At 36.4% G+C, this 16,652-nt stretch overlaps 3 protein-coding genes across 3 annotated transcripts; 2 read left to right on the top strand and 1 right to left on the bottom strand.

Annotated features, from left to right (window-relative positions):
* The first annotated feature begins 2,857 nt into the window (after positions 1-2,857).
* whr1 (winged helix repair factor 1) lies at positions 2,858-7,645 on the top strand. Its single transcript, XM_065249966.2, has 6 exons — positions 2,858-3,196; positions 3,670-3,815; positions 4,419-4,654; positions 4,740-4,837; positions 5,113-5,260; positions 5,471-7,645. The coding sequence occupies exons 1-6, from the start codon at positions 3,106-3,108 to the stop codon at positions 5,544-5,546; spliced, it is 795 nt and encodes a 264-aa protein (XP_065106038.2). The 5' UTR covers positions 2,858-3,105; the 3' UTR covers positions 5,547-7,645.
* Positions 7,282-11,927, bottom strand: rac1b (Rac family small GTPase 1b). Its single transcript, XM_065263639.2, has 6 exons — positions 11,729-11,927; positions 9,531-9,602; positions 9,177-9,294; positions 9,023-9,085; positions 8,729-8,888; positions 7,282-8,551 (listed from the first exon to the last, which is right to left on the bottom strand). Exons 1-6 carry the CDS (start codon positions 11,761-11,763, stop codon positions 8,421-8,423), a joined length of 579 nt encoding a protein of 192 aa, XP_065119711.1. The 5' UTR covers positions 11,764-11,927; the 3' UTR covers positions 7,282-8,420.
* Positions 11,928-12,094: 167 nt separating this feature from the next.
* On the top strand, positions 12,095-15,171 carry LOC135745343 (salivary gland specific protein SAGSIN1). Its single transcript, XM_065263640.2, has 2 exons — positions 12,095-12,617; positions 14,502-15,171. The coding sequence occupies exons 1-2, from the start codon at positions 12,450-12,452 to the stop codon at positions 14,520-14,522; spliced, it is 189 nt and encodes a 62-aa protein (XP_065119712.1). The 5' UTR covers positions 12,095-12,449; the 3' UTR covers positions 14,523-15,171.
* Positions 15,172-16,652: the final 1,481 nt, after the last annotated feature.

Raw genomic sequence — 16,652 nt, 5'->3', positions numbered from 1 at the left:
GGGACACAAGGCAGCATTTTTATGTTAATAAATCATCTTCGTAAGTCGGTATATGGTTAAATGACTCATTACATGACGAATGAAGACTCTCTCGCCCGCCCCTACCGTCTGTAGGAAGAATACCCCACTTGCAAGTTCGCTGTATCCGACCCGTTGTCCTTCAGTCTCGTATAGTCTTAGATATAGAACGCATTTACTCCCAGACACTAGGGGGAGCTAGTAGAGAAATAATGCTCAGACTTGCCTTGTGTGCCTTTAAGTTTTCATAGAGTATTCACATCTACTAACGGGGTTTGGCGAAAGCCCTGAACTAAGTGACCACACCATTCAAAATACAGAACAGTTTTTCTGCAAACTCTATGGTGTAAAGCAGGGTTTCCCCAAATCTTACCCTGGAGGGCCGGAGCACTGCAGAGTTTAGCTCCAACACTGATCAAACTTACCCACCTGTGATTTTCGAGTGATTATGAAGACCTTGATTAGCTTGCTCGGGTGTGTTTGATCAGGGTTGGAGCTAAACTCTGCAGTGCTACGGCCCTCCAGGGTAAGATTTGGGGAACCATGGTGTAAAGGATGCTGATAACATCAGTAAAGTTCGAGCAAGCATGTTTGTCAAGGGCATGATAATAGAACGACTGCCCCCAACCAGAGACGCTCTCTACTTTTACATTCATTCACTTCCAGGCTTTGGTCTGGCGGCAGGCCCACTTGCAACAGCCAGTTCTGCCACCCTTGAAACCATGGGATGGAAGACGGAGGGGAATTCCCTTATTCCTCAACTCATGTCAGTACCCCCAGGTTCAGATGCCAGTGAGGAGTTAATCACCTGTGCCTGCACCAATGGGTGGAAGACAGCCCGATGCAGCAGCAAGCCTAATCCATGCAATGCATCTTGCAAATGCAGAAGGTCCAATGATACTTGTTTTAACAAATAATTTTGGAATATCTGTGATCACAGTATTCTTGCTTGAAATTTCAGAGTTACAGCAGACATTTAAACATTAAATACTGTCCCTTTCATGTAAATGTTGTTTTATCATTGTTCACATGTTTCAATATTTTGTTCTCGCAGTAAATAGACGTCATACGCTGGTCAATCTGTGCATGAAGTGGAACGCACCTGCTGTTTGTAAGAACATAATTCTGATTGACCGGTGCGACATGCATACGTCATGCAATCATCACGCTTGTTTGCCTGTCAGTCCAGCAGCTTGCATTAGCTTCTTTTTGTCTTTTGTCCGGTGACTGAGAGACACAAAGCTAATACGTTTGGTTTGACTGATACAACAATATAATTAAATTTAAATTACTTTAACATTCCCATCGGCCCACAAAGCCTGTGGCAGACCGATGGACAGTACATGCCTGGGCTCATCTCAGCCCTTAAAGGGCTTTCATTGATAGCAGCTTTCATTGAAGGTCATACCACCATGAGCACCCTTGATATTGTCAGATCCCAGAAGCTAAGCAGGGTCGGTCCTGGATAGTACCTGGATAGGTGACCCGCCTTGTAATACCAGGTGACACTAGATTGTTATTTGGGTGGCCAGGCTACTTTACGGCTCTATAGCCCATGGAAGAAAACTATGTGTAACCATGATTAAAAAAAGCGTGAATGAACCTAATTACCCCACATTAGATACATATTCCAAACTGCATACATTATTAGATGCAAACACATTGTAAGGGTGATTTTTTAACCTGTCTATTTTTCACATCTGATTTACTCTGTGTTAGTGAACCAAAATATCCAATGCAGTAACTTTTGTAAAAGTTGTTCAGGAAATCTAAACTGCATGATAAACCTTAAACTTTAAATAACAGAGCTCAGTGCAAAGGATTTTAATCTTTCTTTTAAAAGTTACAGAATTTACTCATTTGGGTGCAGTGAATGGTTTTCTCTTCTTCTTTTTTTCTTATTTAATTAACTTTAATGACAGACTTCAACAGGTTAGGCTTATAAGACCGAATGCAACCAAATGTTTATTCGTTTAAGACATACAGTAATCAACTGTTTACTACTCATTAAGACAGCTATTTTGACATATTTCAAAATAATAACATGGCGTTGGGTTTTGTTGTAAAAACTGTGTGTGGCAATGTGATAGTGTTTAAACAATACCAAATATGGCAGTAATTTGACTACGCCACCCCGGAAATGGGCCAGGGACCCACAAGTGCACAAGTCCTAAAAGCACACGAATACGTAGTGGCTGAGACAACAGGATATCAGATAACAGGAAATATTTCACAAAATTTATTCAAAACACATTGAAAATACATAATTCCTTTTAATATGCAAAGATTTAAAAGAGTACAATAAGTTACAGTAACACCACACATCCACACACACACACACTCTTGTTTTACCACTTCAGAACTGGGGAAGTGTCCTACCTGTCATTGTACCAAAATGACCCCCACAGTCACCAGATCTCAACCCAATAGAGCATCTTTGGGATGGTGGAACGGGAGCTTCATGCCCTGGATGTGCATCCCACAAATCTCCATGCAAGATGCTATCCTATCAATATAAGCCAACATTTCTAAAGAATGCTTTCAGCACCTTGTTGAATCAATGACACTTAGAATTAAGGCAGTCCTGAAGGCGAAAGGGGGTCAAATACAGTATTAGTATGGTGTTCCTAATAGTCCTTTAGGTGAGTGTATAATGCAATCATTCATTATTTAAAAGCAATAGGTCTAATAAATATAATTTGAAGATTACATAATGAAGTAAATAAGTTCCTTTCTATTATAAATATGCTGTCACAAAAGTCGTGCTCCACACTCCAGTCCAGCAGGTGGCGGAAATGAACCTTTAACTGAGCTTGCCAACCGCCTTTAAAAAGAAAAGAAGAAGAAACTGACAGCTGTCGTTGGAGTTAAAGCTCTCTGAACAAACATACAGGAACCTCAAGCAGTTAAAAGAAAGTTAAAGGGTTGTTTTTAAACACTTTTTCCGCATTTCTCTGTCATCCGAAAATAATGTAAATAAATAAACGCTCTTGCGCCATTTCTAGCGGACATCTATAGCAAAGGAAACTACAGTTATTTGTAAAATATTATCTCTGCGAATAGCGAAAGTGTCTAAAACATCAATCAATGAACAGAAAAAGAGCTCTGATCGCAAACACATTCTGTTTAAAGAAGAAACGCAGATGTGAATCAGATGAACATAATGGAGAGACTCACGGTAAGTTTGTTTACATGTGTGATGTGTAATATTTGAGTGTGATTTCTATAAGCAACAACTTGGTGTATTGATAAAAACATTACATGATGGCACTATATCAGTATATTATATCAGGTTTGGTTTGTCTGTCAGTGTGTAATAATGTTTACATTAAACTTAACTCCGTCGCTGAAACAAACCTTCACACAGGAGACGACAAGCCTATACTTTTGATATTCACACATCATCTTACAATATAAATATGACAAAAGAGCTGCTTTTGAGTAGGAAGATGCAGATTAAACTGCTTTTGGGAGGAAACAACATGGAGTCCTCTTTACATTTCAATAAGTTTTGAGAGTAAAAGAGAGACAGAACAAACAGCAACACATTCATTCATTCATTCATTGATTGTCAGTGACTTGTTGTTGTTTGGTGTTTGTTGGATCAGTGTGTGTGAAGATGATGAAACAGTGTGATGTTAATTTAAACAGATGTAACGGCTGATATCAGATCAAGTCTGCAGTATCTCGTGACTCTGTTTTCACGTAAACTCTTCAATGACAGTCTTCCTCCGGTGGTCTTAAAACATCAACTCTACAGTTTACACAATGACAAAACCTTAGTGGACAAGCTGGTGGTAAGAGCACAAAATACATTTCCTATTCATCAAAAATCATTCAATGGTTCTGGATTATTATACCACGGGTCTTGGATCCCACGGGTGTTGATTATTTTTTGTAAAACGCTCACCTGACCTGTCAAATAAAATAACCCACCAGAGAAATGTCTGTGGTAACCGTGGTATAAGAGGAATAATTAACATTAAATTATTTGAAAATAATGCGTCATGCTGCATTACCCCTTATTCAGACATTTCTAAATCTGGTTGTCATAAACTAGAGAGTAACGTCCACTCCAGAGAAACAACTAACCAGAGCCAGATGACATGAACTCCACTGCTTCGCTTCCATTGGTTGTCACTTCAAAAAATTGTTCATCATTTGCATAAAGTTAAACTTTTTTTAAGTTTCTCGCTCTGCTGGACCACCAATGGTCACTTTCGCTCGTGTCGCCAGCAGAGCAGTCCAGAAGCTTCGATAGTAACGTCTGAATGGGGCGTTATCACCTTGGGTGTGCATTATTTTTGAATAATTCAACCGCCCATCATTAATTGCACCTTACATAACCAGAAGGCCTAAAGAGATGTCAGAGTGTCAGAGTTTCTTCTTTGTTTTGGCAGAATGAATTGAGAGAAAATGGCGAGCTGTTGATGTTTCAGCTGGGATTTGACTCTGAAGCCTTTGGTTTGGTGTTCGCTGAAGACTACAGAGCCAAAGTCCTGCAAGGGGAGGAAGGCAGAGATACACTTACAACTGTGGAGAAATTTCTGAATAAAGTCATTCCCGCATGTTCTGATCTGAGCTTCAGCAAAGACAAAATGCTCAAGGAGTTTCTTTTTAGCGATTCTGAGATAACGTAAGGTTATTAATTATGCTGTGTTAAACATCATTTGGTTGGTTCTGATCTGTACAGTATTTAAAGGATGTTTATCTACCTGCAGACAGCTGGTAAAATCAGGTGTACTGACTGTAAGAGATGCAGGCAGCTGGTGGCTTTCAATCCCAAACTCTGGCAAATTCATTAAATATTTCATCAAGGGTAAGTTTACTACAGCTCAGTGTTTTTTTTTTATTCCTGTCTAAAGGAAACAACAACATCTAAAGAAAATAACTGTATACAAATGACTTATGATCTTCTGTAAAACACAATAACTAGTGATGATGATGTGTTATTCTGAGGCCAATGAAATTTTGATGGCATTGACTTCAGGGCTGCTGACTGGTGACCATTGTCAATGAATGTAAACTATGTAAATGTAAACTATTTTCCCAGCTGGGGAAAGAATGAACAGATTTCAATCCTCTTTCTCACAGGACGCAAAACTGTACTTGGCATGGTAAAGAAATCCAAATACGGTGAAATCCTAAAGGATGAATTAGAGGGACGTCGCACAACTTCCCAGGTTAAATTCCAGATGAAGTATCACGTTCATGATATAGTCGGGGCAGAGTTAGTAGAATGGTAAGACTCATGTTAAATCTAATACATGTAAATCAGGTGGTTGTAAATCTGGGCTATATTTCATCCCAAAATCAAAAGAAATATAATTGTAAATATGTCATTTAATTTAATGATCTCAATGACTGTATATTAAAGTAATATGTTTTGACATAGACATTTTTTACACCTGAATGTATCTTTGCCTAAAATGTTTTTTGTGTTTATCTCTAGCATACAGACAACTTCAGGGACGTTATTACGATATGTGGATGGAAATATCAACCAATCAAACACTTTCTTGTCCTGAATTGTAAAGAACTAAATGATCTGTATAGATTCATCTATTACTTTTTTCTTTTGGTTAAAAAGGCTTCATTCTTTACAGGATATGCAATACATTTTTTCTCAAATCTCACAGTTTCTTCATGGCAAATTATTGTGAACAATAATGTAAAATAAAACAAAATGAAACTGCACCCAACAGTGATTATTAGTTCATTAGTCAAAACGTGTTTACCATTACAGTCAACACTAGATGAAATATTGACCCAGTTCACTTTAAATTGATCTATATCTTGGTTTATAAGCCTGATTTTAAACAAAGACACACTGCACCTTTAAAGCTTTCCAGTAATATCTAACATAGGTCTTCAATAGGGCATCCGGGACCCCTTGTGGTCTCTGGTGGTATTACCCATGGTCCGGGGTCTTTTTATTTTTGCATTGCGAGACCAATAATAAAAGCATAAAGTTCTCACATTAAAATCTATTCAGTAAAAAATAAAAATGTAGACTGAAATAATTTTTTTAATATGTTTGTAACTATCATAACCAAGTATGTAAAGTATGTGTCTTAATTTGATGCTCTTTTTCTCTTTCCATTAAAGGGTCCTTGGCCTAAAATGGTTGAAGACCTCTGATATATAGGTTGTCAAGATAATTTTGTTTTATTTACTGAATTGATTTGAGGGGGATAACTTTGATAGGATAGGTCAAGGTAATAAATAATAGTTATTAGGAACAGTTCTCAGATCATTTAAATTTAGGAGACATTAGACAGGGCTGTCTGTTTTCACACTATCCACATCACCTTTATTTCACTTTGGTTACTGATTCTATGGCAGTGAGATTTATATATATATATTTTTATTGGTAAATATTAAACAAGTATAAACTTGCTTTGTTTGCAGATGATGATAACTCTATTATAGATTTGTATTATCTAGGTCATGGACAAAGATCTCTCACACCTAGGTGCGAAAGGTAGGGCTTTACCCGTATTGCATAATTTTTTTACTCTGTTACAAATGAATAGGACTGATTTTTACTCACTTCTGCAATGGGAGCCTGTGGATTTGAATTAAATAGATGGACACTCCTATCATTGTCTATATTACGACAGATGTTTGAATTTATTTAAACTAGGGGACTCCAACCTTTTCGTGAGCAAGGACTAACACAATGGATACTGGAGGGCTACTTTTTTTAAGTAGTCTACTCCAATCTTTTTTGTTTTACTTGTTGGTTTTTTGTTAAGGTTTTATAATTGTTTAAAATGTTAATATAAATAAAATAAGCCAAGCTAATATAAATAATATGTAATAAACACATTAAAATTAAGGCTATTAATAGAATCTGCTTTGGCGGGCACCATGTTGGAGACCACTGATTTAAAAGATCCCATTTTTCCTACCATTAAACAGCAATAATTGGTTCAGTTCTTTAATTTGAAACCTTAAGAAGCCAATCCTGTAACTAAGATGCAACTTTGTGGAAATAAAAGCGGCTTAGGTTGTCCCAGCTGGTAAATCATGTTTTTAAATGAGTGAGAAACACCCATCTAGTATAACACTTTCATCATGTATCAGCTTTAGTAAGCTGCCTCCATTCAGTCTGAAACAAAGCACTTTACAATCGAATGTCTAGAATAAAGTCTACTGCTTTTACTCAGAAATACTTCACAATACACACGTAAACTTCATAAAGCCTTTTATCGATTTAAATCAAACATCAACCTTACAAGTGAAATAAAACCAAAGCTGTAAAAGTTGAAACTGTATTGAAACTTTATTATCTCTGTAAAACAGTTGACATTATGATTACCCTAAAAACAGGGTTACAAACTGACTAGAATTGTGCAGATAAAACCCAGTTGATCAGGTGAGTAATGCACATCATGCATTAGGACACTGGTTTAAGTGAGTTTGTATAAGAAGTGTTTAATATAACAACTGTTTGTGCACACAAGGTGCTGTTGAAACAGCTACACAACTGCTTACAGGAGATAAAAGACATCTGACAGTTACACAATATTAGTACACAAGTGAAATGCAATTAAAAACTATCATAAAAATAAAGTGTATGAAGAGAAGATAAACTTCACATGAACACAGTCCTGTAGTGTTTGCTCCGACAGTCTTCTAAAAACTTTTGCTTTTAACAAGAAAAAAGTGATAAAACTATAGTGTGTAGTGTACATGCCCAACAACCACTGCAGGATTAATAAAAAACATCTGATTTACACAAAATGTCCATTTGAGATTTCAGACAACTCAATCTTAGTGTTAAGCAGATACAGTAAGTCTAGGACTATATCTTGGCAGGAAGGAGCTTCAGAAATGGGATGGAGATTCTGACACACTGTGTGTCTTGCTTTACTTGTCCTTTATTTTAGCTAAGAAAAATCTTGGACCATTGTTTCCATTGTAAGAATCATGATTAGAAATATATTTTAGTTGATTTTAGGATTCATATATTTGTTAGGATTTACCCACCAAACATCAAATACGCTTCAAATTACAGTATAACCTTCAAGACAAAAGGCAACACTTTATCAGTGCCAGTTAAGAGGACATCGATGACGTGTTTACACAGCGCTGCCCTGTCTTATGTAGTGGTATTGGGCAAGACCTTCATCCCTTTCAAACAAAAACTGTAAACCAACAACTGTTTTAGTGAAAGGAATCAACTTCAAGACATTGTTAACATTCTTAGTGTTAAAATCAGTCCAAGGCCACAAGTAGTCTGACAGTGTATTTGCCTATGGGTTGGGAATACATTTTACTACATCTATCAAAAATATTGATGAAGGTGTAAAGTTGTATTGGTAGTTACAATGGAGGAGCAGTTAACGTCTCCCCCGAAAATACAGTTTGGATCACAGCATAGTTTAGTTTTAACTCTAGAGCAGGGAACATTTCCTCTTCCTCTTCTTCACCGGTGGAGGACACAGCACAGCTCGGATAGCCTCATCAAAAACCGTCTTTAGACCGCGCTGAGTGAGCGCCGAGCACTCCAGATACTTAACAGCACCTGAAAGACCAAGACAAACATGATTTAGCCTTAACCACGGGATACACTGCATGATTTTTGGCTGTCCCAGACCAAAGATTATCATTATGGCGATTTCTGTGATTGGTGGTCCTAACCAAAGTGTAAAAAAGCGTATGTATATTGTATTGATAGGTATTGTTCAATTTAAACACATACCGATCTCTTTGGCCATGGCCAGGCCCTGAGGGTAGGTGATGGGAGTGAGTTTCTTCTCTTTCAGTTTCTCAATCGTATCCTTGTCATCTCTCAGATCCAGCTTTGTGCCCACCAGTATGATGGGAGTGTTTGGACAGTGATGTCTCACTTCTGGATACCACTGCAGAAGCACAAGACATCCATCATCATCATCATTAGACGCGGAGTCAGAAATTCAACTTTACATGTGTACTAAACTGCAAAAAAAGTAAAATCTCAAATTAATGTGATTTTGAAACTTGTCAGACTGCTTACCTTTGCACGAACATTCTCAAAAGAGGCAGGACTCACAAGTGAGAAGCAAATGAGAAACACATCCTATAGGACAGAAGCAGTCATTCAGATTTATTCATCATTTACAAGCATTGAACTCTTCTCTGCATTGCTTTCTAAAGATCTGTCATCTTACCGTCTGAGGGTAAGACAGGGGACGAAGTCTGTCGTAATCCTCCTGTCCTGCTGTATCCCAGAGACCCAGATTTACTGGTTTCCCATCCACCATCACATTTGCAGAATAATTATCAAATCTGTCGATTGAAAGGCAACACACATCTCAATATCAATCAAGGACAAGATTAAACTCAACAGGTTGTAGGCTGTAAACAAATCTATAAAGAAACCAGAAACACATTTCTTGAACCGCAAAACAAGATATCATTCAACATACATTAGCATAAAACTTGCATGCAACATCATTTTTCAAGTGCTTTGTAATTTTCTTCTGAAATGAGTAGATGTCACTATTATAAGATGTAATACTCACACTGTAGGGATATATTCTCCGGGGAATGCATTGGTAGTGTAGCTGATCAACAGGCATGTCTTACCCACAGCCCTGAAATTTACAACAAACACATAATGATTAATATGGCACACTACAGGGCCGTGCCAGTAACTACTAGTTGAAATAATCTTAATGATTTTTGGCATGAAGTAAAAATCAATAATTTTGACCCATACAATGCATTGTTGGCTATTGCTACAAATATACCCGTGAGACTTATGTGAAATTGTTAGTGGACATTATTTGCTCAAAACGGTTATAGAAACAGCTGTTAAGGATGAAAGATTTCATAGCATTGTACGGTTTTCTTCATCTTAAAAATGGCAGGCCGTTTTGATTTCAGTGTGCATCATTTATTTTAATGTTTCATTGGCACAGTGCATGATGATTATCATTAGATAGCAGAGAAGCTTCTAGTAGATAGATATATATATATATATATATATATATATATATATATATATATATATATATATATATATATATATATATATATATATATATATATATATATATATATATATATATATATATATATATATATATATATATATATATATATATATATATATATATATAAATTATATAACAATGGCAGCAAAACTTAAAACTGTTTTTTATTGTCCGGACAGACGGAGGCAGCATTTATTATTCCACGTGAATCATGTTACTATTGTGTCATCAACAGTTGATGATAATTACCTGCTAGTCAAGCCCTAACATGCTCTTAAAGTACATATCAGTACAGCACGGCCTATCAAGGGTTAAGAAATGCTTGACTAGTTTTTTTTTTTTAAACACAGAGTTTAAAGTCCAGTGTATATCATGCATGAAGCATTATTATCTTATTACTCGTGTTACTTTGAACATTTAGTGATGTATCAGAGGATAATTACAAAAATGTCAAAGGAAATTTTTGTAAAACATTGAAGCCTTGGCACAATATTCGGTTATGAGCCTGTTTTGCCACATTGGTTATCCGAAAAATCTAACTTATAAGCATACATTTTCAACAGCTTAAACTAAGCTCAATGAATGTTTTAATAGCCAATACAATATAACTAGAGAGTAGTCTGATATATAAATAACACTATTTAATGACTGCAAATAAGATGTAGAAAAACTGCTGAACTTGAACAGTTATTTTACACAATATTTGCTTAAGATTTACTATAAAGGAGGAAGTCTACTTTCACCTTAATTTACTACTGCAACGAATATCATGGTATTACCCATGATACATGTCTGAAGAAACATGGTATTAACATGAAACTTGTAATGTCCAAATAATGTGTTTTACCTGCGCCTGTAGATCATCTGGCCAGTACAACAGTACACGTGTGTGTCTCAAGAGTGAGTAAACAGAGGTGTAAAGTAGTTTAGTATACTTTAGGGCTCCATAACTATTAATTGCAACTAATTGTTTGCAGAATAAAAGTTATAATAATTATGTATATAAATACACACACATTCCTGTATATATTTAAGAAATATTTACATGTGTATATACATTTTTATATTTATACATTTTTATATTTATACATCATTTTATATTTAAATACTTGATATATACATCAGTTTTTTTCTTAAAATTAGACATGCATGTGTGTGTATTTATATATACAGAATAATTATTCCTCACACACACACACACAAAAGTTTTTGTTATATATATATATATATATATAGAAAAACTTATTTTCCTGCAAACCATTAATCGTTGTACAGCCCTAGTATATTTACTTAAATCGCCCAAGTAGCGCGCGCGTGACGTCACAGTGTGTTTTACGAGTGCGAGTAAACTCATCTTGACCAGAAATGCGAAGACGACAGACAGCTCGGTAGGTTCTAAAACATAGACTGTGTGTAAAATTACTTTAATTCATCTAGTGTCGGTTTCCTAGACGGGGATTAGACTAGTTCTAGACTAAAATAAATTTAAGAGCTGTCCAAACCGAAAACAACTTGCACTGACATCTTAAATACCTTAGTGCCCTTTGTTTTGCCTAAAAATGCACACAAGTAATGTTTTTAGTAAGGAATGTTTGTTAAAACTAGTTATATTTAAACCTAATTAAAGTAAGGCCTTGTCCTAGTTTAAGCTAATCTCTGTCTAGGAAACCACCCCCTAGAGTTTAAGTAAGTTAGTTTGAAGAGGAAACGTTAGAGACACTCACCCGTCCCCAACGACCACACACTTGATGGCCTGCATTGAGTCTTCAGATTATTACTCTCGCTTACCACGAAAGTATTCGAGTCAAATTAACTATATCGACTAAAATAAGCACAACTTTAAAGTATAAAACTATTTCCTCGGTACTATCAAACCCACGCACAGGAATGAAGTCGAGTAAGAAACTTTGTAGCCACCACCCAAGACAGGAAACTACTCCTAAAGATTTACAGGCATACTTCCGCTCTTTTTATTTCAGAATAAAAGTCTCAACAGCTCATATATATCTCTCAAAAAAATCACTTCCGTAATTGACGTTGTATGTGTATCATTGCAAACGCCACAGTTGAGAAATCTAAAAACATGTAAGGATAAGCTAATCGAAACACAAGGCGCGAAGCTTATCGATTATCATTAGTCTACCTGGTCAGCAGCATGTGGCGAATGTCACACAAATCAAGCACTTATATATTTTTGTGCATCATATTATTTATAAGAGAAATGGTGATAAACACAATTCTTAATAAATAATAATCCACGATTAAAAATACTTTCAGTAGTTTACGCACATCGTCTACATAACTTTCGGCCCATATTTTGACGTTTACCGGACGTTGAACTTTTGACAACATCCGGGCGTGTCTCCATCTTTCTTATGAGTGCAATAAACAGGGTGGAGAATGATGTCAGCTGGCAGGAGATGAGATTGAAATGATTGGAGTGTTATGGCGGGACTGTGGCGGTTCGTGCTGCGCGTGTCGGGCTCGTACGGTGTATTTTCGGAAGGTCTCAGCAGGACTCTTCTCATCTTCTTTAATCTCGCGTGGAGACTCAGACTCAGATTCCCATATCTGTACGTCATCGCCTCCATGATGTTTAACGTGCGATTACAGGTAAATAAACAAAACCAATCCGATTTTTCAATAGGAATGATGACAATCTATCCGCCTGTCTGTCTGCCTTTCTTTCTGCCTATTTGTCTTTTTTGCCTGCCTGTCTTTCTTTCTGTTTGCCTATCCGCCTGTCTGTATATTTGCCTGCTGTTCTGTCTGTCTTTCTGCCTGCCTCTCTTTCTATAAGCCTGTCTTTTCTGTATTGTCTTTCTTTATGCCTATCCACTTGCCTGTCTATCTGCAAATCTGCCCATTTATTTTTGTGTCTGTCTCTCTGTCCTTGTAAGTTATATCAACTCATTTAAATCTGAGTTGGTTTAAATCAGATCTGAAAAGACAAACTTGTGTGTGTGTGTGTGTGTGTGTGTGTGTGTGTGTGTGTGTGTGTGTGTGTGTGTGTGTGTGTGTGTGTGTGTGTGTGTGTTAAACATTGTGAAAACATTCAAGAGTGTAGAGAGGGAAGTAAATGTATTTATTGTAATACTGTGAAGGAGTTGTATGAGTGTGAGTCAGGTGTTTTGGATCTGTATTGTACAAGTGTTTTTACATTGCTGTCTTTTCTCAGATAAGCATGCACAGGCATACACTCACCTAAAGGATTATTAGGAACACCTGTTCAATTTCTCATTAATTCAATTATCTAATCAACCAATCACATGGCAGTTGCTTCAATGCATTTAGGGGTGTGGTCCTGGTAAAGACAATCTCCTGAACTCCAAACTGAATGTTAGAATGGGAAAGAAAGGTGATTTAAGCAATTTTGAGCGTGGCATGGTTGTTGGTGCGAGACGGGCCGGTCTGAGTATTTCACAATCTGCTCAGTTACTGGGATTTTCACGCACAATCATTTCGAGGGTTTACAAAGAATGGTGTGAAAAGGGAAAAACATCCAGTATGCGGCAGTCATGTGGGCGAAAATGCTTTGTTGATGCTAGAGGTCAGAGGAGAATGGGCCGACTGATTCACGCTGATAGGAGAGCAACTTTGACTGAAATAACCACTCGTTACAACCGAGGTATGCAGCAAAGCATTTGTGAAGCCACAACACGCACAACCTTGAGGCAGATGGGCTACAACAGCAGAAGACCCCACCGGGTACCACTCCTCTCCACTACAAATAGGAAAAAGAGGCTACAATTTGCACGAGCTCCCCAAAATTGGCCAGTTGAAGACTGGAAAAATGTTTCCTGGTCTGATGAGTCTCAATTTCTGTTGAGATGTTCAGATGGTAGACTCAGAATTTGGCATGAACAGAATGAGAACATGGATCCATCATGCCTTGTTTACACTGTGCAGGTTGTTGGTGGTGGTGTAATGGTGTGGGGATGTTTTCTTGGCACACTTTAGGCCCCTTAGTGCCAATTGGGCATCATTTAAATGCCACGGCCTACCTGAGCATTGTTTCTGACCATGTCCATCCCTTTATGACCACCATGTACCCATCCTCTGATGGCTACTTCCAGCAGGATAATGCACCATGTCACAAAGCTTGAATCATTTCAAATTGGTTTCTTGAACATGACAATGAGTTCACTGTACTAAAATGGCACCCACAGATCTCAACCCAATAGAGCATCTTTGGGATGTGGTGGAACGGGAGCTTCGTGCCTTCATCCCACAAATCTCCATGAACTGCAAGAGTAAAAGAGAACTGCAAGTCAAACACAGTATTAGTATGGTGTTCCTAATAATCCTTTAGGTGAGTGTAATTGTCACTGTTATTTAAGAACACTGTGTTTGTTGTTGTGGTTTTTGCAATAATCCATTAATGTATTCACATACGTTGCTACCGTTTCTCTGTGCTTTTTACACTGCTGCTTTTTTAGGTATTGGACAGATGTTTTTAGTTTATGCAACTCATTCCATCTTTGTTCCTTTATTTAGGTTCACATTGAAATACACTGATTGTACATCTTTTTGGAGAAAATCGTGCCAGTTGACTGGTTAGTTACATCAATGATCGTCCTCTCAGCCCATGGATTATTCAACTCTGGAAGACATACAGACACAAAGCTGCCTGCCCGGTATATCAATAGGAGTTATCTTTCCAGACTAAACTTGATCAACTCGATTTAAAGAGAGGAGCAGAACTGTATGATGAGGCTTTTCTCACAGTGTCTTCACACCTTATCTGGTTTAGTGAAGGGTCTTGATTATCCTTGATTTACAGACATGAACACTAAACTTCCAGTGAGACTCAGTGACTGAGTTTCTGTACTTGAATATGTGTTTTGACACTGAGAGCATGTTAAATCTTGAATTCAACAGTTTTATAATGACTGTATTTTCCTGTACATGATAGTTTTAGCAGATTATGGGAGGTTTAGTTGTATAGTTGGATTACTGTTACCTACACAACAACGGTTAACAGAGGAATACTCATTTATTTATTGTTACAAAAAACGGCAGGGATTTGTATATGGTGTGTATTTATTTTGCTTTTTTTGTTGTTATGCAATCTGTGTGTTATTTGCAAGTGCATTTTGAACATAAAGGTTTGTAAATGTAATGTTATTGAATCTTTGACAATAAATTATGAGAATTTTTGCCCTTCCTTGTGACTTGAGATATTCCTTAACACAAAGAATACATTAATTATATTGAAAAATATTGGATGAATGTTATTAGATATAGAGTGGCCATATGTGAATTTGTTTGAAAACCACAACTGCTCTCAAAGTTTAAGAAAAAAAACAACTGGGCTTGATGGACCTTGATTTTACATTCTGTCTGTAATAAAGGGTTTTACACCTTAAGTCCTTATATTTTTGTGGCCAAGTTTTGCTATCTGTGGTGGTACTATGAGTTGAACATATTTAAGAGAAATGTAAAGGGAGGTTGTTTAGTTTTTCAACACAAGAGGGCGTAGTGTCATCTCATATATATTACATATTACCTCTTTAGTTTATAACTATTGCTTTATTATAAAGAACAGAAAATTCTTTATAATAAAGCAGTAGTTATAAACTAAAGAGGTTTTTATTCTGTTGCTATAAAAGTACCTTATGTTTTCAAAGCTCATTCTGTAGTTATTTAGAAGAAAAATGATTTATGCAGTGCTACTTTAAAGGGATAGTTCACTTTAAAATGAAAATTCTGTCATCATTTACTCATCCTTATGTTATTTTAAACCTGTATGAATTTATTTTTTCTGATGATCACAAAAGAAGATATTTTGAGAAATGATGGTTAACACACAGCAGTAAGTGACCATAGACTTCCATAGTAGGAAAAAATATTTTAGGAGTATTGTGATAAATGATGAAGAAATATTTTGATGATAAGCACACAGTTGACGGTACCCATTAAATTCCATCAAATGTTTTTATTCCTAATATGAAAGCATGAGCATGTTCATACCATTTTGGCATCCATGCAGCTACTCAAAGAATAAATCATGTGCAAAAAATGTAATAAACTCACCGGCACTTTCTGTCAGCACCATTCAATATGGTAAAAAATTTAAAAATATATTTATTTTAAAAAACTCCAGTAAAAGCAAGTAAAGTTAGTTGGCTCAACAAAAAAAAAAAAAAAAAGTTGAGTACATTTAATTTTTACTTGTAATTCCCTCAGCTTATGTTCAGAATAATCTATTCAATTGTGTGAAAATAGGTGTCACCCTTTTATTAAGTTAAACCAACAAGCTATTTTTAGTGTAGCAGAGATCTGTAATCTACCACCATTAACTTTATAGCAACTCAATGGTGAATAAAGGTGTTTCATAAGAGTTTGGTGGTTTATGGCTAAAATTATTGTATAATGGCTAATTAAAAAATAGAAAGTTCAAATGACACTATGTTTATATACCATTAAAAAAAAACAAGTTTGAAGCTAATCACTGTAACACACAGAAATGGTTAAGCTCCTAAAATGTGCCCGATGGTACTTAAAAAATATATAATCATATGATCCAACTTAACTCTTTCAGCACTGTACAGTTTGATAGTGAGTTAGTGTGAAATACTGTTGCCAAGGCAACTGCGTGATTCTTTGTATGTCAAACCCCCTCCACACATACAGGATTTTCACTGC

Source organism: Paramisgurnus dabryanus, chromosome 3, assembly GCF_030506205.2.
Source record: "Paramisgurnus dabryanus chromosome 3, PD_genome_1.1, whole genome shotgun sequence".
NCBI lineage: Eukaryota > Metazoa > Chordata > Actinopteri > Cypriniformes > Cobitidae > Paramisgurnus > Paramisgurnus dabryanus.
This window is presented reverse-complemented; position numbering and strand designations above follow the sequence as displayed.

What these genes read in the sequence shown, in the direction of transcription:
- rac1b (XM_065263639.2), bottom strand. Translation starts at nt 11,763, where the DNA reads ATGCAGGCCATCAAGTGTGTGGTCGTTGGGGACGG. An exon ending in CCCTGTCTTACCCTCAGACG is followed by an intron (nt 9,086 to 9,176) that starts GTAAGATGACAG and finishes TCTGTCCTATAG; the next exon opens with GATGTGTTTCTCATTTGCTT. An exon ending in GGCCATGGCCAAAGAGATCG is followed by an intron (nt 8,552 to 8,728) that starts GTATGTGTTTAA and finishes TTGGTCTTTCAG; the next exon opens with GTGCTGTTAAGTATCTGGAG.
- whr1 (XM_065249966.2), top strand. Translation starts at nt 3,106, where the DNA reads ATGAACAGAAAAAGAGCTCTGATCGCAAACACATTCTGTTTAAAGAAG. An exon ending in TTTAGCGATTCTGAGATAAC is followed by an intron (nt 4,655 to 4,739) that starts GTAAGGTTATTA and finishes ATCTACCTGCAG; the next exon opens with ACAGCTGGTAAAATCAGGTG. An exon ending in GGGGCAGAGTTAGTAGAATG is followed by an intron (nt 5,261 to 5,470) that starts GTAAGACTCATG and finishes GTTTATCTCTAG; the next exon opens with CATACAGACAACTTCAGGGA.
- LOC135745343 (XM_065263640.2), top strand. Translation starts at nt 12,450, where the DNA reads ATGGCGGGACTGTGGCGGTTCGTGCTGCGCGTGTCGGGCTCGTACGGT. An exon ending in TGTTTAACGTGCGATTACAG is followed by an intron (nt 12,618 to 14,501) that starts GTAAATAAACAA and finishes TCCTTTATTTAG; the next exon opens with GTTCACATTGAAATACACTG.